Genomic DNA, 19179 nt, shown 5'->3' on the forward strand with positions numbered 1-19179 from the left:
GCTCTCCACAAAGCACCTGGGATTGGGATACCACTGAAAAATATCTGCCACCTCCGGGATTCGAACCGGGGCCCTCTCAGTGGGAAGCCTGTACGTTAGCCACCACACCATCGCGATCCCCCTATCTATTACTACGTACTTCATCACTATAATAGGTATCTAATCACTTTTGTTAGATTTATTTCTCTATCAACAAAAACTTCATATGCTTAATTTATGGAAAAATGGCCATTTTTTGAAGATCTCATCAATGACTCTGGTAATTATAGCAGTTTTCACTATAATGTTAACTTTAGGTTATTAATTTTTAATTATTCAGTGGTCTTCAGTTTACCAGATAGATAAATTAAATAAAATTATGGAACAATTAATATGATTCTACTTCCTTCGCTCCAAATTAACAGTCACCTTGATTCAAACTTTTTCTAATGCACTCAGAAGAGTAGAAGAATGGTTTCACTGTACCAACCAATCTACAATGGCAATAATGGAACTTGGTTGCTCAACACATAATGCAATGCAATTAAGCAAATATTGCTGCAGAAAAACTTGGGCATAACTACAAACATTTAAATTGACCCTACCAGAACACCCATGTTTCCGGGAGGAAACTTATAAAAATATGACAATGGTAAACCAAAACTCACGGAGAACTCGACTGAGTCACTCAGTATTTCAGAAGCACTGGCATTGACTGGAGTGCCCTGCTGAGTCACAACGCTTCCATTTCGCACCAAGGTCAGTGAATGGGAGGTCAGACACAGCATGTATGAGCCAAGGATGTTGCGGCTGCTACCCAGGCCTTTCTTCTGAACTTGCACTTGCCACACATGCTCTGCACATAAAATACATAACAAGGAGAAAAATTAGAAACCTGGACTCACTAACTTCAAGCTGAACAACAAACAGACACACTTTGTGTTACACTCAATCAAACATAAACATATCAGCGGTGAGATGAGCGGTGGAAACAACTTTGGTTCCACAGAGGAAAGAAATAAACTTGTTCTTATCACACGCAGCTAATCACACCTTCTAATTCACTTATCATTATTAGTATACTACTAATTAAGGCAGTTTTGGATGGGCACAAACTACACAACGATAACTTTCATGGCATCACTTACCAAATGCCGGCTTTGGGCGCTCCCCTTCAGTGGTATCTTCACCCCGTTGCGTCTCGAGCAGGGCATCCAGCCACTGCTGCGCCTCCTCTTCGGAATCCAGGGCCAGGCCAAAGCAGTCATCCTTCGTGTACAGTGCCACCACATAGCGCTGCTTCAGGTCATTCCTGCGGTTAATATTGAAGCAGGACTGCAGAGTGATGACCCTGTTCAAGTCAAAAATTGCAACGCACATTAGCAGATGACTACACGCAAAATCTCCCGTGGTTTCTTTCAATTTGTCAAAGGTAAAAGCATGATTTTATTCTAGTATAAAAAGTTTGGCTTTAACCTCGTGAATTGGGGGAAAATGTAAATGACTATGAATACCTGTGATATTACATGTTTGGTATTTTGTCATAACATCTTGTTCCTTCAAAGCCCTCAAAATTTTGGGGGTAAAGCCTTGTTAGCTTTAACTGACTTAAGTACTTGGCCGGACTTTGAGGGATCTGGGTTTGAATCCAGGTCAAGGTGAATGATTTTTACACTCATAAATAGTTGATTTGGAGATGAGTTCAAGGTATACTTCCATGCAGTTAAACCACTGATTAAAGACACCCTCACCAATCACATAATCTGCTGCTCAGATATAAAAGAACAGAAGTCAATGAAACAATATTTTATAAGCCTTTAGCTCCCAGGCACAAGTTTCAGCAAGTTTCTGAAGTCTTAAGGAAAATTTTAACAAGAAATAGAACTTTTTGATTTTTTTGAACTTTTTGGTTTTTCTTTGGAAGAAAAGAGAAGTAGTTGGACACGTTCCAAGGCTGGTTTGCAGCAGTTTCAGCAAAATCCACGGGACTCAAGACATCGCTTTGCCAATAAATAAAATGTAAATATGTCAAACATGCCCGATGTAAGTCTAAACAATGAGTCGCTGTCGCCTTATCAATACAAAACTAATGGTGAGCAATATACAAGATGTTTTTTGAACATAAACTGTGAAACAATAATGAATCTTCATCACACACAACGCAAACAAGATGATACACATACAACTGGCTTTAGTGAATCATTCTTCAGGGGCTTCCTTCTTTAATTCCAAATTATGAATTTATTTGGGAATTTTATTGATTAAAATACCATCTTTTTCTGATTTTTTTCCCATGTATTTGAAATCTGAAGAGAAACTTTTTATAAATTATTTCTCTTTGCTGCACATTCCATTGTTCCTGGGTGTTTACAGTTCTCGCAGTTGTGCTACCATTGAAAATTTAATGACAGTGTGCCCTGTTCATAGTACTGGTTCTATCCCCAGTCCTTGAGCTGTCCCAATTACAAACTGGTCTCAAAACTAAAATGAAAGCAATTGCCATAATGAATTACCTATTTCCATACCAAATTTCTGATTTTCTCAAACAATTTAGCCCTTATCCTGAAATCATCCGGAATTATTGTAGAAACTGGGTAATTCAAATGCCCAAAAAAATGAAAGTCCAAAAACAAACTTTAATAAGAACACATAAATGATCAACTGCTTGTACTACTCAATCAGTTACAACTTACACCAACTGAACAGGCGTCAGGAATTCCAAAAATATTCTTAATGTTACTAACATGACTTCCCTCAACTCCTCCCAGTCGATACTTTCCTGCATTCCAAATATTGTACACCGTCAGCACATTTTATTCACTTAAGGTTATTTTACTAAAACTGTAAGAACTATCTTTTTTTATTCGAGTGCCCATTAAGACATGATCAGTCAATCAAACATTTGATTCTTCATACTTTAAATGGACAGGAAAACAATTTCACCAAGATCAAGGACATATGTACATATAGTATTATTACGAAGCGTGCATGTCTCACCTCTTGGGGGGTTGATGAGCCTTCCACTTCTTCTCGCTGTCATAGTATTCCAAGCAAGATGGATGGTCTCCACATTCAGCACGGAGCACAAAGAACTTCTTCTTCATTGTCTGAAAAAATGGGAGGAAAATCGGTGAGTTAGAAAATACTTGAAAAAAACCCTCCGTGGAGCCCACCATCTCCCAGTGCCATTCAGCAAGGCTGCAATCTTGCAGGGGAATGCACCCATGGAGATAGCAAGTTGGCCAAAGTTCTTGAACCGCCTTTCTCTACTGAAATATTCTCTTTCACCACCCTCACTCAAGGGTGGTGCAATGGACCAGATGCATGTTGACATTATCAAAACTAATAACTGGAGAGTAATATTAGTTTTTTTCACCTGATCCAAATTACACAAGCAAAACATATCTGCCCATGCCTGCCACTGACTATTTGATCCAAAATATTTTGCCATACATTTTGCTTTTTGACTAACATACATGGTTGGTATAAAAAGTGTAGGGGACAATTTTTTCCTGACGTAAGCGTAAGGTGCTGAATTCAGACCGTCACTTAAGTGTGCACATGATCGAAGATCGTATTGGCATTGTCAAGATGACAGTGCACACCATTATCACTGAAAATTCGGTGATGCAAAAGATCTGTGCTAAATTCGTCCCAAAGGTCTATACAACCAAGAACAGAGTCGAGTGTCTGCATGCAAAGACATCGCGATGATTCCCCAACCCCCTTACAGTCTCGACTTGGCACCAGCAGACTATTTTCTATTCCCAAAAGTGAAATCCTCCCTCAACGGAAACTATCATGGGACCCTGAGGGCTATCAAAGAATCTTGCACACGTACCCTTAACCTTCCAGAATCCACCAACTAGGGAGCCTTGTTGAGGACAAGCCACTAGCAAAAGTGTGTCGATGCTCAAGTGATGTACTTTGAAGAATTTTGAAGTATTATAGTAATATCTCAAATAAATCTATTTTATCAAAAAATTTTCCCAGTACTTTACATACAAACCATGTATGCTGTTTGAGCTACAGTAACATAATCAAATTTTGTGCACATGACATTGATTTAATAGTATTTTAAGTTGAAAAGGAACAAAACTGTATTTGCACAATTAAGAGGGTAAAAAGAAACTTAACATTTCCACCATAAGGATTCAATACTTCACACGGCCATGGTTTCACTGCTGCACAGCATCATACCATGGTCATGTGAAGTATTGAATCCTTATGGTCGAAATGTTAAGTTTCTTTTTACCCTCATAATGAAGGAATTCCACAAAGTTAAACCTGAAACTGTTATGTTTGCACAATTAACTTCTATAATAAATAAACATATAATTCATAATTCAATACCTTGCTTATACACCTAAATATGGAGGAAATTGAACATAAATGAAGGTAAACTGCACTTGTAACTAAAAACTAGTCCTCAATAATCCAACAATGCAAGCAGGTAAAAATTCTCAAGTAATTTCACAAAAGTGATAATAATGTGTGTAATAATTAATGTGAAAATGACATTATCCTCTCTAATCCATTTGATCTATTTCCATACATTATCTTGCCCAAATGAATCCGAATCATTATTATACTTGAAGACATTAATCAATGAAGTTTTTATGCATACTTGAAAATTGGCATTAGTTTTCTTAAGTAATGCTCTATTCTAACTTGAGGTATGCCTGTCTTCTAAATTTCATAATCAATTTTCCACCACAAGAACCAGCTTCACAATTCATGGTATACACTCCACACATGGCTTTCACGAGTGTATAAAGCAACATAGAATACAATAACTGGAATAATTTAGGATACCTTAGTTGGCATTCCAGCAATAATAAAAAAAGGAATAAAGAAGATAGTGCCGTAAGCGTTGATGGGGTTACCCTTACCTTTGCCTTCTTAATGTATCCTGTCTTGAGGACTTCGCCCCCACTTGAGGCAGGCCTTGTGCCTCCCCCAGACCCCCCCCCAGTCACCCAATTCAGAGACATTGTCTGCTCTTCACTGTCGAGGGGGGTAGAGATTACGAGTCAATCAGTACCGCCACCAGCTGGAGATGACGCATGACCAGACAATGAGGCAGACTCGGGGGGGCATCTAGCCTCTACCCTGCTGAGAACACACATCTCGAAACTGCAATGGATGGAGAAGGAATGGCAAAAAAATTATTAGATCCACATGCACAACTCTTTCATCACATCACCCGCCCTAGCAATAAGAAGGCAGAAATTATTTCGTGAAAAGTTTCCAGTAGCAATGAGTTGATTCAGTCCTTCATTTCCCACTTCCACTTAAGTTCTTGAGTTTAAAACCATCACTGTCATCCAAACAAATAAAATTTGTTAAAGTTACACCAAGCTAGGTCATATAAGATCATAATATAATATCCACGGCATAGTATTAAAGATCCCACAACACATTTCCAAATCAATGCATTATACTGTGCTGCCCTTTCAGCATATCTAAGCTTCACTGTGTCACCAAATCTATTATGCAGATATGAGGTCTGCAAGTGATCACAAAAAGTCATGAATTATGAGATTTAAAGATTTATTAAATAGTACTCTAAATAAGAAGCCTAATAATAATAATAATCCAGCACATGTGTTAGTAGTAGTCTTACAATGTGAAGTCATACTACATAAAAAGCATTACACATGCACCAACGGATTGAACTACATCTCCAAATACGGATACGAAATATTATGGAATCCAATATCTATTAAACTTATTCATATTTGAGTTTATCAAAGTAGAAAAAGACATGGGATGACAAAGAGAAGTTTCGCCTTCGCTCCCAAAACTTTTTTTAAGCATGGTATATTTCAAAACAATTTGGCACCTCAAAAATTTCAGAAACTACACTTAGTATAATTTCTATCAACTTGCCTTTGTGTGACAACACTTGAAACAAACATGTGGCAAACTAGTCAATTTATAACTGGTAGTATGAAAAAGTGATACTTTCTTGGATTTTTTTCTTTGAGATTTTGTTTATTATTTAACAACTAGACACCTTGGAACCAAACCATTCATAGAGCCATTGGAGTGGAATGAAAACCAAGAGCCAAACTGAACTGACATCATAATTGAAAATAGCTAGACCAGTCCATTGCTTGTTTTCGTAAATAACTGCAAATCAAGTTTTTTCCTTCTTTCCCTTTTTCATATAAATTGCACTGTTTATACAAAATAAATGTATTACATTGACGGGTATAGGAGTTACTTATACTGTCTCATAATTTGATTGAGTGATCATTAAGTTAACCATTGGTTTATAAGGGGTTTAAAGAAAGTCAACTAGAAAATCTAAAACTAAGAAGAGGAGAAAAGAAAAGAAAATCAACAACAATCTCTGATCATCTAGCATTGCAGTTAAATTTAAGGATCAAAGCAATATTCATAAATGAAAGCCGATGGCTGTGACAAATCATCACAACTATAACATTAAGGGGTGACTGCCCATTAATTGATCACGAATTCACAAGGGTCATTAGAACCAATATGTGCCATTATTTAAACTGCCAAAATCATAAAAGGACCATCTCAAGACCAAAGTGATAAGTCATGTTTCAAAGTCTGATTTCTTGGACGGTGTACAGAGTATTGTTTTCCCATTCATGGACTCTGAAGCTAGAGTTTTCGAAAGGCCTTCTTTTGCCTTTTTCACTTGGTAATCAATAATGAATATAGCATATGTTACAGCCCTGAAGCTTTTACTCAAGAGTCATACCATGGCGAGAACCCACTCAGAATGAATTGGTTCATATTTGTTTTGAGCATAAACATAATGAAGAAGACAAACATTCATCATGCAATATTAACAATTTAAAAGCTCTCACAGACGCCCTAATTTTCTCAGCTAGTTTGTGTCAACTCTCCCACTGATATTCCATACATGTCATGAGAATCATTTTAAGTAAGCTTACTTAACAATTAGAACAATTCTGTCCCAATTTCATAATTACTATGAACATCATTTACCGGCAAGCAGTTTGTATGCATGTTTATTTCTACATTCATATTAACTAAATATCAACATTGAACAGCTATAACCATAACACCTTAAAATTTTAATAAATTACCATTCCATTTGTTCAAGGCTTACAGGATTAGTGAAGTAGCATAGCGCATCCCTAAATTCACAATGTATTAAAAAGCAACCCATTAAATCCACATTTGTACCCGTCTGTAAAATTTTGTACCTACTGGGAGACGGCAAGGGCAGGGACACGAAGGGGTGTAGGACCCACCCAATCGAAAAGCAGACGAGGGGGGAAACCCCCACTCAATCACCATCCCCATTTCTGCTCCTAGATCCAACAGTGTGCACTAAGTGTCCCAACTAGAGTTTTCTCCCTATGTGATAATATTACCTGTAATTTTTTATTTATTTGTGATGTTGATTTGTTAAATATATATTGTGAAAGCTTACAATGTTGTCACACATTGGATTTGTTGACATCGGTGAAGGCTTGGTCATTGTCAACATGGAATAATGCTAACTGAAGGAAAAACTTGCGATTGTCTAAAATACTGGAGAAATAAATAAATCTATCACCAGGACAAATACCAAGTGGTCATTAGAATAATGGAGGAAAAAAATTAGCACAACTAGAACTCCTAACCCAAAATAGGAGCTGGAATACCTCAGAATGGAAAAAGGTCAGCATTATCAAGCAAAGAATAGCAGAGGATAAGAAGGCATTCATGTTGGAGATTCAAGTATGAATCTCATACAAGTATTTCATTACAAATGTAAGCATTACATCGAACAGCAAGGAATCGTTTAATGAAAACATTCGATCAGTATGTTGCAGCCTCCTGACCAGTGACTTTGAATACCATGAAAACAGAACATAGCAGGAATCTAGAAGTAGATGCCGAAGTTGCAATAAGCAGGTCGAGAGAGAAAAGAGGGAGCATGGAGGGAAAAGAAGATAAAATGGCCACATGTGGGGTAAGAGAGAAAAAGAGGAACACTGGACCGGCTACAGCATGATGGGATATCATGGGAATGGGAAGGTCAGGAGATGGAGAAAGGATAGAGAGACATCTGGTATTACCCCTCCCTTCCCTCCAAAATGTATGTCTCATCGAACAGACAACGTACTGCACATCAAGTGCTCTCCATTTAATACACCAAGTAGGAACCACTGAAAAATTTAACCATCGCCGGGGTTCGAACCCGGGGCTTCAAGTTGGGAAGTGAGGAAGTCTCTTTAACGCGGCCGCCCGTCATCCTATCGGATTTGCTGAATTGTGTAAAAGTCCGTTTCTTTTATTTTTTGCTATTTCTTCTCCAAATCTTCATCTTTGCTTAGCTAAAACCCTTCTTAATTGTTTGTACACACCCTCCAGCATTTCCTTCCAACACATCTTGTAAATGAATCCCTAATACAAATAAAATGGTAGGGGCAAGAAATGGCTAGGGGATATGGTTTACATTTGTTTCAATTAATAAAAATTAATAACATTAACATTTATCATTTCAAATTTATTTTACATTACTTTCATTAAGACGTCTAACCATGTAATCGTACAGGCTTCGTATCGAAAGCAATTCAGTCATCCCCGACAACCTCATGCACATAATTATTACAGATTAACGCCAATTCTACAAATACTGACTGTCGAAAATCGCTAGACCTCCGTTTTATAATAAGTCATGAAGGGCAGAACCTTTTTATTGGAAAACATTTAAAATTACACCAAGGAAACGAAAAATATCTCACATGGCTAAGTATTACGAAACTAGGCTTTTATAAAAAATACTCAAACAAATATATTCGAGCAGGCATTTGAAGGGATAGAAAAAACTAAGTCTCGTTCGACTACTGTCCGAGGTTCAGAAATATGGGAGATGACAGTCCCAGGTTACTTTATCTAGCCCCATAAGCGTCGCAGAAAAAGTCGCGTTGCACAGAGCATAAGATGCTTATTGAAAATTTCGAATTTTACTGCAAAGGGTTTCAATCTCTGTAACAACATTCTGCTACGCTACATTACGTGGGTTACGTTAATCTGTTTGTACAGCCTACGTCATTGACTACGCGCGCGCACTCACACATCAACACACGTTACAGACACAATGCGGAGCAATTATATACCTTGCATGCGGCGAAACACCCGCGTCATAAAATAAATTGTTCATATAGGATGTTTATTAGTTCGATCAGGATCAAACATTAAGAATAAAACAATATATCACCACCTATTAACAAAAACGGCCATTTCAGGCGATATTCCCATTAAACTGATGCTCTTAGCTTGGACCACATGCCTAACAAAAGTGATAGTTTGCCGATTTCACACGTCATTAAATGATTTTATCTCAAATTTAAAAAATAAAATATTAATCGCCACTGGATGCTGAATTGAACGCCTACACATTAATGTCATATGGTGCTCCGAAACGATAGCCAACGTCGTGCCATTAGTAAAGTCAATAATAGCGAACGCGCCGCTTCAGGCGGGCGTAGCCTCGTAGCCCGGAGAAATAAAGCATGGACGAACTGCATCGAATCAAATAACAGTGTATATTGATGATACACATGTTTACATGACCACGAGGGGGAGTATACTGCGGAGATTAGGTAACAATGATTCAAACAAAATAAACAACAGTTAGCGCGCTTGTAGTTAGTTGGTGGAAACACAATGGGGATGAAACATGAAATGAGAAAACCCTCGTGTGTACAGGGGCCAGTATACCCTGTAAAAGGTATTCCATATAAATCATCTCAAAGCACATACGGGGCATCGCCACATTTCTGAATACATGAAAATGACATCCCTTTATAATTACTCCAGATGTTATCAATGCCGTCCTCACATGGCAATGCTTCTCAAGGAACAATCGTAATGAATTGCGCGACTTAAGGAAAATGATGTAAGAGGACAGGAAATTCTTCACAAACCCGATAAATCACCCAATTGCGAAATAGAAAAAAATCGCGTGATTAAAGAGCAATGTAGCACGAGGTAAATTGGCAGTCGAATCGCGTGGAATCATAACGCACGAACCCATAGACAATTTAAGGTACCTATCAGATTTGGAAAATTACGCGAATAATAAAACATATTATCATGAACAAAACTATACGACCGCTATAAGCCCAATGGCTTCCTTGTTTTTCCCAATCAACAAATGTCGCAATTGCAATTAACTGTTCACTGTACACATATGTCATAATATCAAAATTAATAACCACGAAAAACTGATCTGGCTCTATCAGGATCACGTTCTGAGGAAATGAATAGCAAACACACCATACACTTCGTTCCTGGACCATGCGATCATTTGGTACTAAAACTAAAAATATAATTCGAGGATTTACAGAAAAGAAAACAAAACAAACATGCGAAAATCGCTATTGCTGCCTGGTTAATCTGAGCAACAACTTATTTTAGACTTTGCTTCGCTGTCACAATGGCAATATTAAAACCGAGTTTTGTGGTTAGGCAGTAACCATCTCGCCTGAGTGACTTGGTACACGAGTCACATGCTCATGAAGAACCAAAATTAGCATTAGCGAATGTTACAGCATGGCACACTTGAAATGGTAAGAACCAAAACATATTATGTGCATCCAAGCATAATAAACATGTATATAAATATATATTTGTACACATTTCGTTTACACTTGATGGTTATGTAATTGCACTGACTCGACCACACGGCAACTGTTATAATATATTCATCATGTTAAAGATATATTCAAATAATAAGCGAAATATAACAAACCGTTTGATTATATGCTTACCAAAAAGTACATGTGCTTCATGTTATTCCACGTCGGAGTACACGCATTCAGGCAATGACATTACAACAGTATCTTGTCAAAATATTCAAAAGAAACCATTAACGTGGTGATTTTTTATATTTCCGCACTCCACAATCACTCTTTCCAGAATATGCAGCCACAATATACGTTTGTCATCATTGAAAACAACACAATCCATTTTTTGTCGCCGAGAACTTCAGCCAAGGGCAGGGTTATATTACAGACGCAATAAGAACACGCATCAATATTCCTACTCGGGAAATGGTCGTTTACGATATTATTCCCGTATAAGAAGTTAAAATATAAATACAACAGATTTCTTAACTGACTCCGGCTACACTGTCAACAGTAAAATGTTCAAAACACAACACTATACCAATATCTCTACACCGTTTCACAAACGCAAAATATGCTCCGATGAGAACTAGGCAAGCGGCAAATAGACCAGTCTTTTATGCTTGCGATACTACCTTAGCCTTATTTCTACGGTGATAAAGTCCAGGGCCCTTTACGTAAACTCATGTTAAACTGTCCGTTGGTACAACTTCCCTTTTCAAAACAACCATATTCTGCTAAGCATATATCTGCATCCATCTTAGAAAAAGGTCATGTGTGCTGGTTATAAACTGAGCAGTGTAAACAACTTCCACGAATGCGTCAGCGTACGAGACTCGATACCGATACTAGCAGTAATGTACACATTTGCCGATAGGTGTCTATCTCCTTCCACTGAATGGAATTCCCAAAAACGCGATAAAAAAAATCACACATATGCCCTTAAAAAGATTGCTTGAGGGGTCGGCACCAATAAAATAATCAGGAACCTTTCAAGTATTTTACCTGAAATTCAGTGAAGCATGTTGCATTCCAATGCTTATTTATTGTCGTTGGGAAAGTGGTTGAATATCATCCGCAATGAGTAAGTGACTCATGCTATCGGGATGCACATGGAGAGAAATGCAGAAATTAAATTATAATACCGTAATTTCCGTCGGCGAAAAAATATTTTATCTGATTTTTTCAACTATTTTTCAAATATTCAACCTTTTGTGCCTGAATTTTCTGAAACTTAATCTGTCATATGAAAAAAATGGTTTCCCGCCGTTTTTTAAACTAAAATTATGTAAGGTACGAGTCGTAGAAATGGTACGAATGCCAATTTCAGGAGTGCACATTTATAAAATAACCATATTAAAAGTCAGGGACAATGTGAATTTTTTTAAGCAGAGTAAACGTAACCCGATAACGTAAAAGACTCACCAAATTATCTGCGTGAGTAAACTTCGCTCCGAATTTCATATATATTTGGCAGGTATTTTTCGTTAGTGAAATGGGTGCACCTGACCCCCAAATTTAGATTGTGTAATCATCACCCCAGAGTGTTTTTTTAGCATGAAGGCATCAATTACTAAATCAGAAACTTCAACAAATCACGTCAATCATGAGGCACAACTGGAAAAAGGCAGGTAGGCATTAATGTCTCATTAACACAGCAAAAACGTTATTTGATTCACCAGCCCTAATTTTGGCGATGTTACCTATTGAAAAAATATATTTCTGCCTTTTTATAAACACAATTGACTTGATTGAACAAACATTGATATATATATATATATATCAATGTTTGTTCCTACCTATATATATATATATATATATATATATATATAAAAGTGTTTAATTGCCTGCTCTCTTGTCATTTGAAATCACCCATACACATTTTACTGGGGCTGAGGGGAAAAAATATTCAGGAAAGGTTATCTTAATTTTTAGCAAATGCCCATGCTTGTCACCAAACATTAAATATTTTGAATAGTTGACCTTGGTTTTTTGTGCATGATCTTATTTTCTGATAGCCACTTCTTACGTTTACAGCCTATGATTTTTAAAAATTCTTTAAAAAAAATCTGGCCAAATATTTCACCACACAATAGTCAGTCACAGTAATTCAGAAGACCTTAATATTTTGAGTCTGCCTTTAATTTGGCTGCTGTTCTTGTCTTTTTGAACATGTAGCCATAAATTTTACAGCTGGCCCTGTTTTTTTGGAGCGATGTTATCGATGTCATTTGCTGATGCCAGCAGTTTTTACGGAACAACTACTGATGCCATTTTAGGATGTCATTCGAAGAATAGATTCGGGCAACTTCTGAATTAGCACCCCAGAAATAGTGTTTCTTGAGCTTTACCCACAGGTTTTCCATTAGTGGGAGGGAAATGTTTCTGTTTTATGCTGGGGAATTCACATGTCTAATATATCCATTTTCGGCCCAAGTTAACACATTTTGTGGTTTCTAGTGATATTGACAAGGTTTGTTAGTGCATGAACTTCATATAATGCATAGCTAGCTTTATGAATGAAATAACCTAAGTTAAATCCACGAATATCTTTCTTTCTGACTCAGGTTTTATTCTCATACAAAATTCAAGGACTTCTGTGCAAGTCTAAACCTGGGTCTGAAAATAAAAATGTTTTTAGGACTTATTCAATTCACTTTATTTGTGAAATAAAGCACCTATCTGCCACAAAATTGAGTATAGAAAATGTAATAAGTTTATGAAAATTTTTCACTGCTCCAAATTTGCCTTTGAGACACTTAAGACCCGGACCCAGGCACCCCTTGAGTGGTGCATGGGTCCGGGTGCCATATTAGCAAAAATTCCTGCCTTTACAGCATTGAGGGAGCATTTTGTAGTGCCACCAAAGCTGGTGATAGGGAACTTATTTTGTCCGCATTTGTGGTGTAGCAACCTCCTGGAAAATATTATGGACGGAAAAGAACTAGGAGAAAAAGAAAAGCCAAGAAAGAAGTTTCTAGATTACATCAAATGTACTATGATAGTCACATCATGTAAGGATTTGAAAAGAACAGCATTGGAGAAAGACACATGGCTGCAACAACAAGGCTCACCCTTTTGAGGATGATGATGAGCAAAGCATGGTAGTAAAGCCATCACAATCATGAAATACCATTAAGGGTGTAATGGATAATGCTTCAGTTGGTCTTCTGATTGTAGTACTCATGGGAGTGCTTGTGACAAAGTAATATTATTTACTTGTTTTGATAAGAGATCGCAGGAATTTTAATCAATGGTACAAAATGTGAGAAACCACTATTATATTCCGCTTTTGGTTATCCACAGTAATAGACAATGGACCAGAGCTTGATGGCATATTGATGCAGAATGTTGATGGCATATTGATGATGCTTGATTTTGCACATGGGTGATGGGTAGGCCTGGGTATTCAATAAATCCTGATTGTTCCTCAATCTGCCTTTTCCAAGTTCATCACCAGTTCTTTTTTGTCTTTAAATAATATATCAGTGGATTTCTTTTTCCTATTATCATCCTTCCTCCCCTTCCATTATGTGACTTACTTCATTTTTCCCTCATACTCGCATGGCAACCTAATGGTGATAAATTTGTTACTTTGCTTAAAGTCTCGAGGACCCATATTATTCTGGAAATCCTGGGCGTTTACCTATTTTAGACTTCAATCACCAATGCCCTCAAAATGCTGTGAACCTACACCCTCATGCCATAGATCTAATTGGCACATCTACTGTTAAAAAATTAAACATGGGTTGGTCTTAAAGGCCTTGCAATGGCAATGGTGATCATAGCTTCAGCCTAGGATTACTGCAAAGTGCAACTTGAGTAATGTAAACTTCAATTTTGTCTGGAATGATTCATTACATGCACTATGAATTGTACAGCATTAAAATATAACAAAAACATTGTCATGATGAAGAAGTATACACATAAAGATTTAGTTTATAACATTATCTTGTGGCAGAAAATGAGAAATGTCAAATATGGTACACATATTCCCTCAATATAACATATGTGCTATTCTTTTATGATCCAGTGTAAACATTTTCATGAATGCCATCATCGCATATTTATGTAGATAGCTCATTTCTGACTGGTATATTTCAAGCGTGGAAAAAAATACACATTTTCTATTTTGCACACATTTCATAAATTGTATATTAAATGCAGTGTGAGTTTAATGTAACCTGTATTACAATGAATGATAACATAATCACTTAGGCAAGTGTCCCTTTACACTTCCATACTAGAAATAACCCTCCTTTAATACTGGTAATTACTTGGGGCACCCATTTGTGTACCTCTGCTGAATATCATCTGGCCCAACAGTTGTTCGTGGTATCCTGCTTAAAATATCTATTCATCGGAATTCATGCAGTATATTTGCAGCTTTTCTGTATTTATCACCTGGGATATTCCCTGGTTGCTCTGTTGAAGAATGTTAGGAATAAATTAAAATCCTTATTCCTCAAATTACAGTACAGAATATCACACATTATGTACACATTAAGGGGAAGTCAAGAAGTACAGTAACTAAATAATTACCTGCCAGAAAAAATAAAATGACACCTACATGCATAATTATGTGCGCAATATAAAATTCAATATTGACCAGAATTGATGTAGTCATTCGCACTGTAAAAACATTTTTCATTTAAGTACAGAAACAATTTCTTTTTAAAAATAGAGTGATTTCTCATTTTTTAAACTAATGGGAAGCCTATTGTACATTTTGATACACAGAGAATGAGGTCCCTTGGGCATCATTTTCATGCTAGCAGACATTACACACAGATGATGTCTTGTTCTAGTCTCATAGGTATGTGTGCCATTATTTGATGGGAAATGAGCCCTGATCTTGATAAATACCATTTGCACATTATGGCCAGAAATGCCCAAGTTGACAACCTTTGAGTGATCATTTTTACTTAAGTGGAGATCAGTGACAGCAAGGTCGATACTTCTGTAAGATTTTGCAGTCTCTTTGGTTGGGGAACTGAAAGGTGAAATCCATCTTTACAAACACAGAATTACACTAAGTTAAGTGGACAGATTGTTTTTGGAGGATTTATCAATATTGAACTCACCACATATCCTTACTTTTTTCCCACTGCTTAATGGTTTTTAATTATTTGGGTAGAATATGGAGGACCCTGTTGACCCTAAGAAAAAGTATAGCAATTCAGATTGATGGGTATTTAAATATTCAGAACTTGGAAAATAAATTTCCCTGGAGGAGGAGCTCAAATAGAAAGAGCAACATTTTATTTTAGTTTCCGAGCAGAGAGCACCACTGAGGGTGGCTTCAGATGCATTTCTCCAGAAATATGATCATGTGAATATTTTGTTTTTGAAAAGACGAAATATGATTTTAACATATTTTAATGTCATAACCTAAAATTGTCTTTTGATAAATGGAATCAGATTTGCAAATTCCTTATTACAACAATTTTTAAACCAATCTAGCCACTGTTTACCTGCAAATTAAGTCTTCTCCTAACATAATAATGCCTTTTCTTCATGTATACATCTTTATGAGGAAGTGTACAGGATCTTACTTGACAAGACCATTTGGTTCAGATCTGTTCCATGTCTTCATGGTTTTACATTTTCTGGTTTCTTAAAAGATAAACCACACAGTTCCATTAGCCTCAATATCTTGCCCGCTACTAACTTTACTAATTAATGATGTCAAAGATGAATCATCAAGAAGTTATTTTTCGCTGGAGGATGTCAGAGTTGTGCATAATAGATACTATTTTTTATCTATTTACTTTCTGCCAACAAAGGTGAGAAGACAATCATTTATTAAAATGGATAGTCTGTAATCATCCTTTGTAAACAATGAAACAGGTTAAGAGTTGGTATGACGCCAATACATGCAAGTCTTGTAATTGTCAAGGTAGATACTGAAAACTAAATACCTAAGAAATCTAAAAATTCTCCCACTAAAGCATAAGCCACTGTTTGTCATCTAGATACTCTGAAAAAGCTGACATTAATTTCTACTCGTCTATCATAGAAGTTAACATTTCAGAAAAAATCGTAAAATTACTCTAATTAGTTACAGCCTTTGGTTTCCTGTTGCTCATCCAGTAATTCCTTTATATCCTTTACTTAAATTTATGAATCATTTGCCTGGTCATATTGTAAATTCACAAATCCTCATTTTTGTAGTTATTGATAAATAGTTTAAAGTCATTAAAACTAAATTGGATTGTGCAAATCTCCAGCAAGATTTAGATAAATATTTTGGTGGCCATTCAATGTTGTCATTTAATGCAGCCAAATATAAAATAATGTTTAAAATACATAGAAGTTTCCCTAGCATGGAGAGTCTATCATGGTTCATCTTAAACTGGTGATGGGCAAATATTCCCTAATGGTTTATTTGGGTCTTCGACCAAAATTTTGGGTTTGGGAACATGAAACACACCAAGCAAACACCTCTATGTATTCATTTTAGAGCAACAATACATTTTTGCTTTGAATGCACCACTCAGATGCAGTGGTGCCTTTTTCTCTAGGATGCTTTCACTAAGTTCAAAAATATCCAGATCCTTGTGATTCCAGCCATTAGTTACTTTAAAAAATCTCCAGAGATTAACTGTATTGAACATTGTAATACACCAGAAAGCTTCACCAAAATTTATTTGCGAAGACTTTAATGTAATTTTGGCTGATTACTGGAATAGTTTTTATCATTCAGTTTTAATAAGAAATACAACTTAATGCAGAGGTTTGAGTTAATTCATATATGAATAAAAAACTAAACAACAATTATCCACCTGAAGGTAAGTTTGATAGTTGAGGGTAGAGCTCATCTTGCACTAAGCCCAACAATGAGCAAAATTCATGCATTAGCAGGGTGATAAGGGGGGGCATTACCTTTCCCTGTGCCACCTGTAGATTCCTAGGAAGATCTGGTATCCAAAAAAGGTTAAATAAATTAGATTAAACATAAAATAGATTCAAATGTCACCAATAAATGATAGCAACAAATGATTAATTTCTGAGAGGAAAATTTCATCACTATCAATTTCCAAATGTGTTTCTAGGTTTTATCTCACCCATCATCCTTCTATACCATGAAGTGACAAAACCATGAATAATAATACTATGAACTTTCATTCTCTAAATGTTTAATATTATCTTTGCCTCATTCAAATGCCTTGAAATACCTGTTCAGATATTGCAACTGCCTTAACTTCATGGGAATCCATATTTGTGAATAAAAGGTAGGTGGTAATTTTCCACACATTTGCATTTTTGGACAGTGGTTTTGACATTTGAACATCATTTTAAGGTAAGTATTTTTGTTGAAATATAAATACAAGCATTTGGTCAACTAAGTTTATTTATTCAGTAGACAATATGTAGCCAAACATTTGCAAAATTACAAAGTATTTTTTATTTGCTTAATATGTATCTTTATTTCTCAGTTTGATTTTTTTCAATTAGAGTGAATAATTGCAGATGGCATGAAAGTTAAATAAAGCTTTAGATAGTAAGAGAGTCCCAAACAAAATACATACTAAATAAATATAAATGAGATTTTCCTCAATGTTGAAATATCATTTTTGGAGCTTAAATTTTACCTGTTGTCCCCTAATTATCGGTGAAAACCTCAGTATTTTACCTCTTTATGATTTGAAATGTCCCTTATTTTGATATGACATCTATGATTTTATGTCAGTGGCATTAATTAGGAATCAGCCCTTTGATGAGTTAGCGTTTGTGTGATCTCGACTATTTCAGTGATTTTAAATCAACTGAGTTGAATAAATCATATTCTTATCATAAAAAATGGACTCACAACTTGTTGGCGTGGTTATGAATTGAATACAAAAATAATTCTCTTTCTGTTCACAAATTTCTTATCACCAATGCCTTGCAAAATCCTAAATTTCATTTCAAAGTTTTATGTTCTGTCATTCTTAATTTAATTTATGTTTGGAATTTCTTTGAATGATGACAGATAGTCATTTATTGATATTAAAACAATAAAAATTAAGATTTGTTTTTGAATATGCATTTCTGAGGTAGTTTTCTATTAAAAAAATTCCAATATTTTAACAACACTTTAAAGTTAAAAAAGCCTTTTGCTGCTGTGAACAAATTTCCTCCTCCTATCTGTGGTGCACTATGATATTTGAAATTTTATTATAACCATGCCAATGAAATTAAGTAATACAAATTTTCTTTTTAATAGACATTGCTTCTAGATTATTTTTACTATTTAGATAATTAATTCTTTATTTATTGTGTAAGTAACCTTTATTACTTTGGGAATAAAAAAGGTTACAAAGACACGATACCCTCCCCTTGTGAGGAGTGAGTTTTCAGAGAATTATTTTTTAATGAATTTCAGAAATCTTATCTAATCAAATATTCAGACCTCCACACAGCTGCAGCTCTGTAATAGTGTTTTTCTATCTCTAGAATTGGCTTTTTTCTTAGGGAAGTCATCAAATTAGTTTCATATACCACCTTAATCCTACTTGAAAGGCATTCTTATTTCTCATAGCTAGCTATACTTAGTTCAAACAACATCGTGAATAGTTTTTTTGTGTAAGAT

At 35.8% G+C, this 19179-nt stretch overlaps 1 protein-coding gene across 1 annotated transcript in view; it reads right to left on the reverse strand.

The window, feature by feature from the left end:
• chico (insulin receptor substrate 1 chico) overlaps window positions 1–11410 on the reverse strand; it is a 61227-nt gene extending 49817 nt beyond the window's left edge. The window contains exons 1-5 of the mRNA XM_071595324.1: window positions 10749–11410; window positions 4872–5115; window positions 2977–3086; window positions 1128–1330; window positions 648–835 (exon numbers count right to left, since the gene is read on the reverse strand). Coding sequence (XP_071451425.1) covers window positions 648–835; window positions 1128–1330; window positions 2977–3086; window positions 4872–4973 — 603 coding nt within the window. The 5' untranslated portion in view covers window positions 4974–5115; window positions 10749–11410. The remainder of the gene's footprint in view (window positions 1–647; window positions 836–1127; window positions 1331–2976; window positions 3087–4871; window positions 5116–10748) is intronic.
• Window positions 11411–19179: the final 7769 nt, after the last annotated feature.

Source organism: Hetaerina americana, unplaced genomic scaffold (genome assembly GCF_022747635.1).
Source record: "Hetaerina americana unplaced genomic scaffold, ioHetAmer1.1.p SCAF_7, whole genome shotgun sequence".
Lineage (NCBI taxonomy): Eukaryota > Metazoa > Arthropoda > Insecta > Odonata > Calopterygidae > Hetaerina > Hetaerina americana.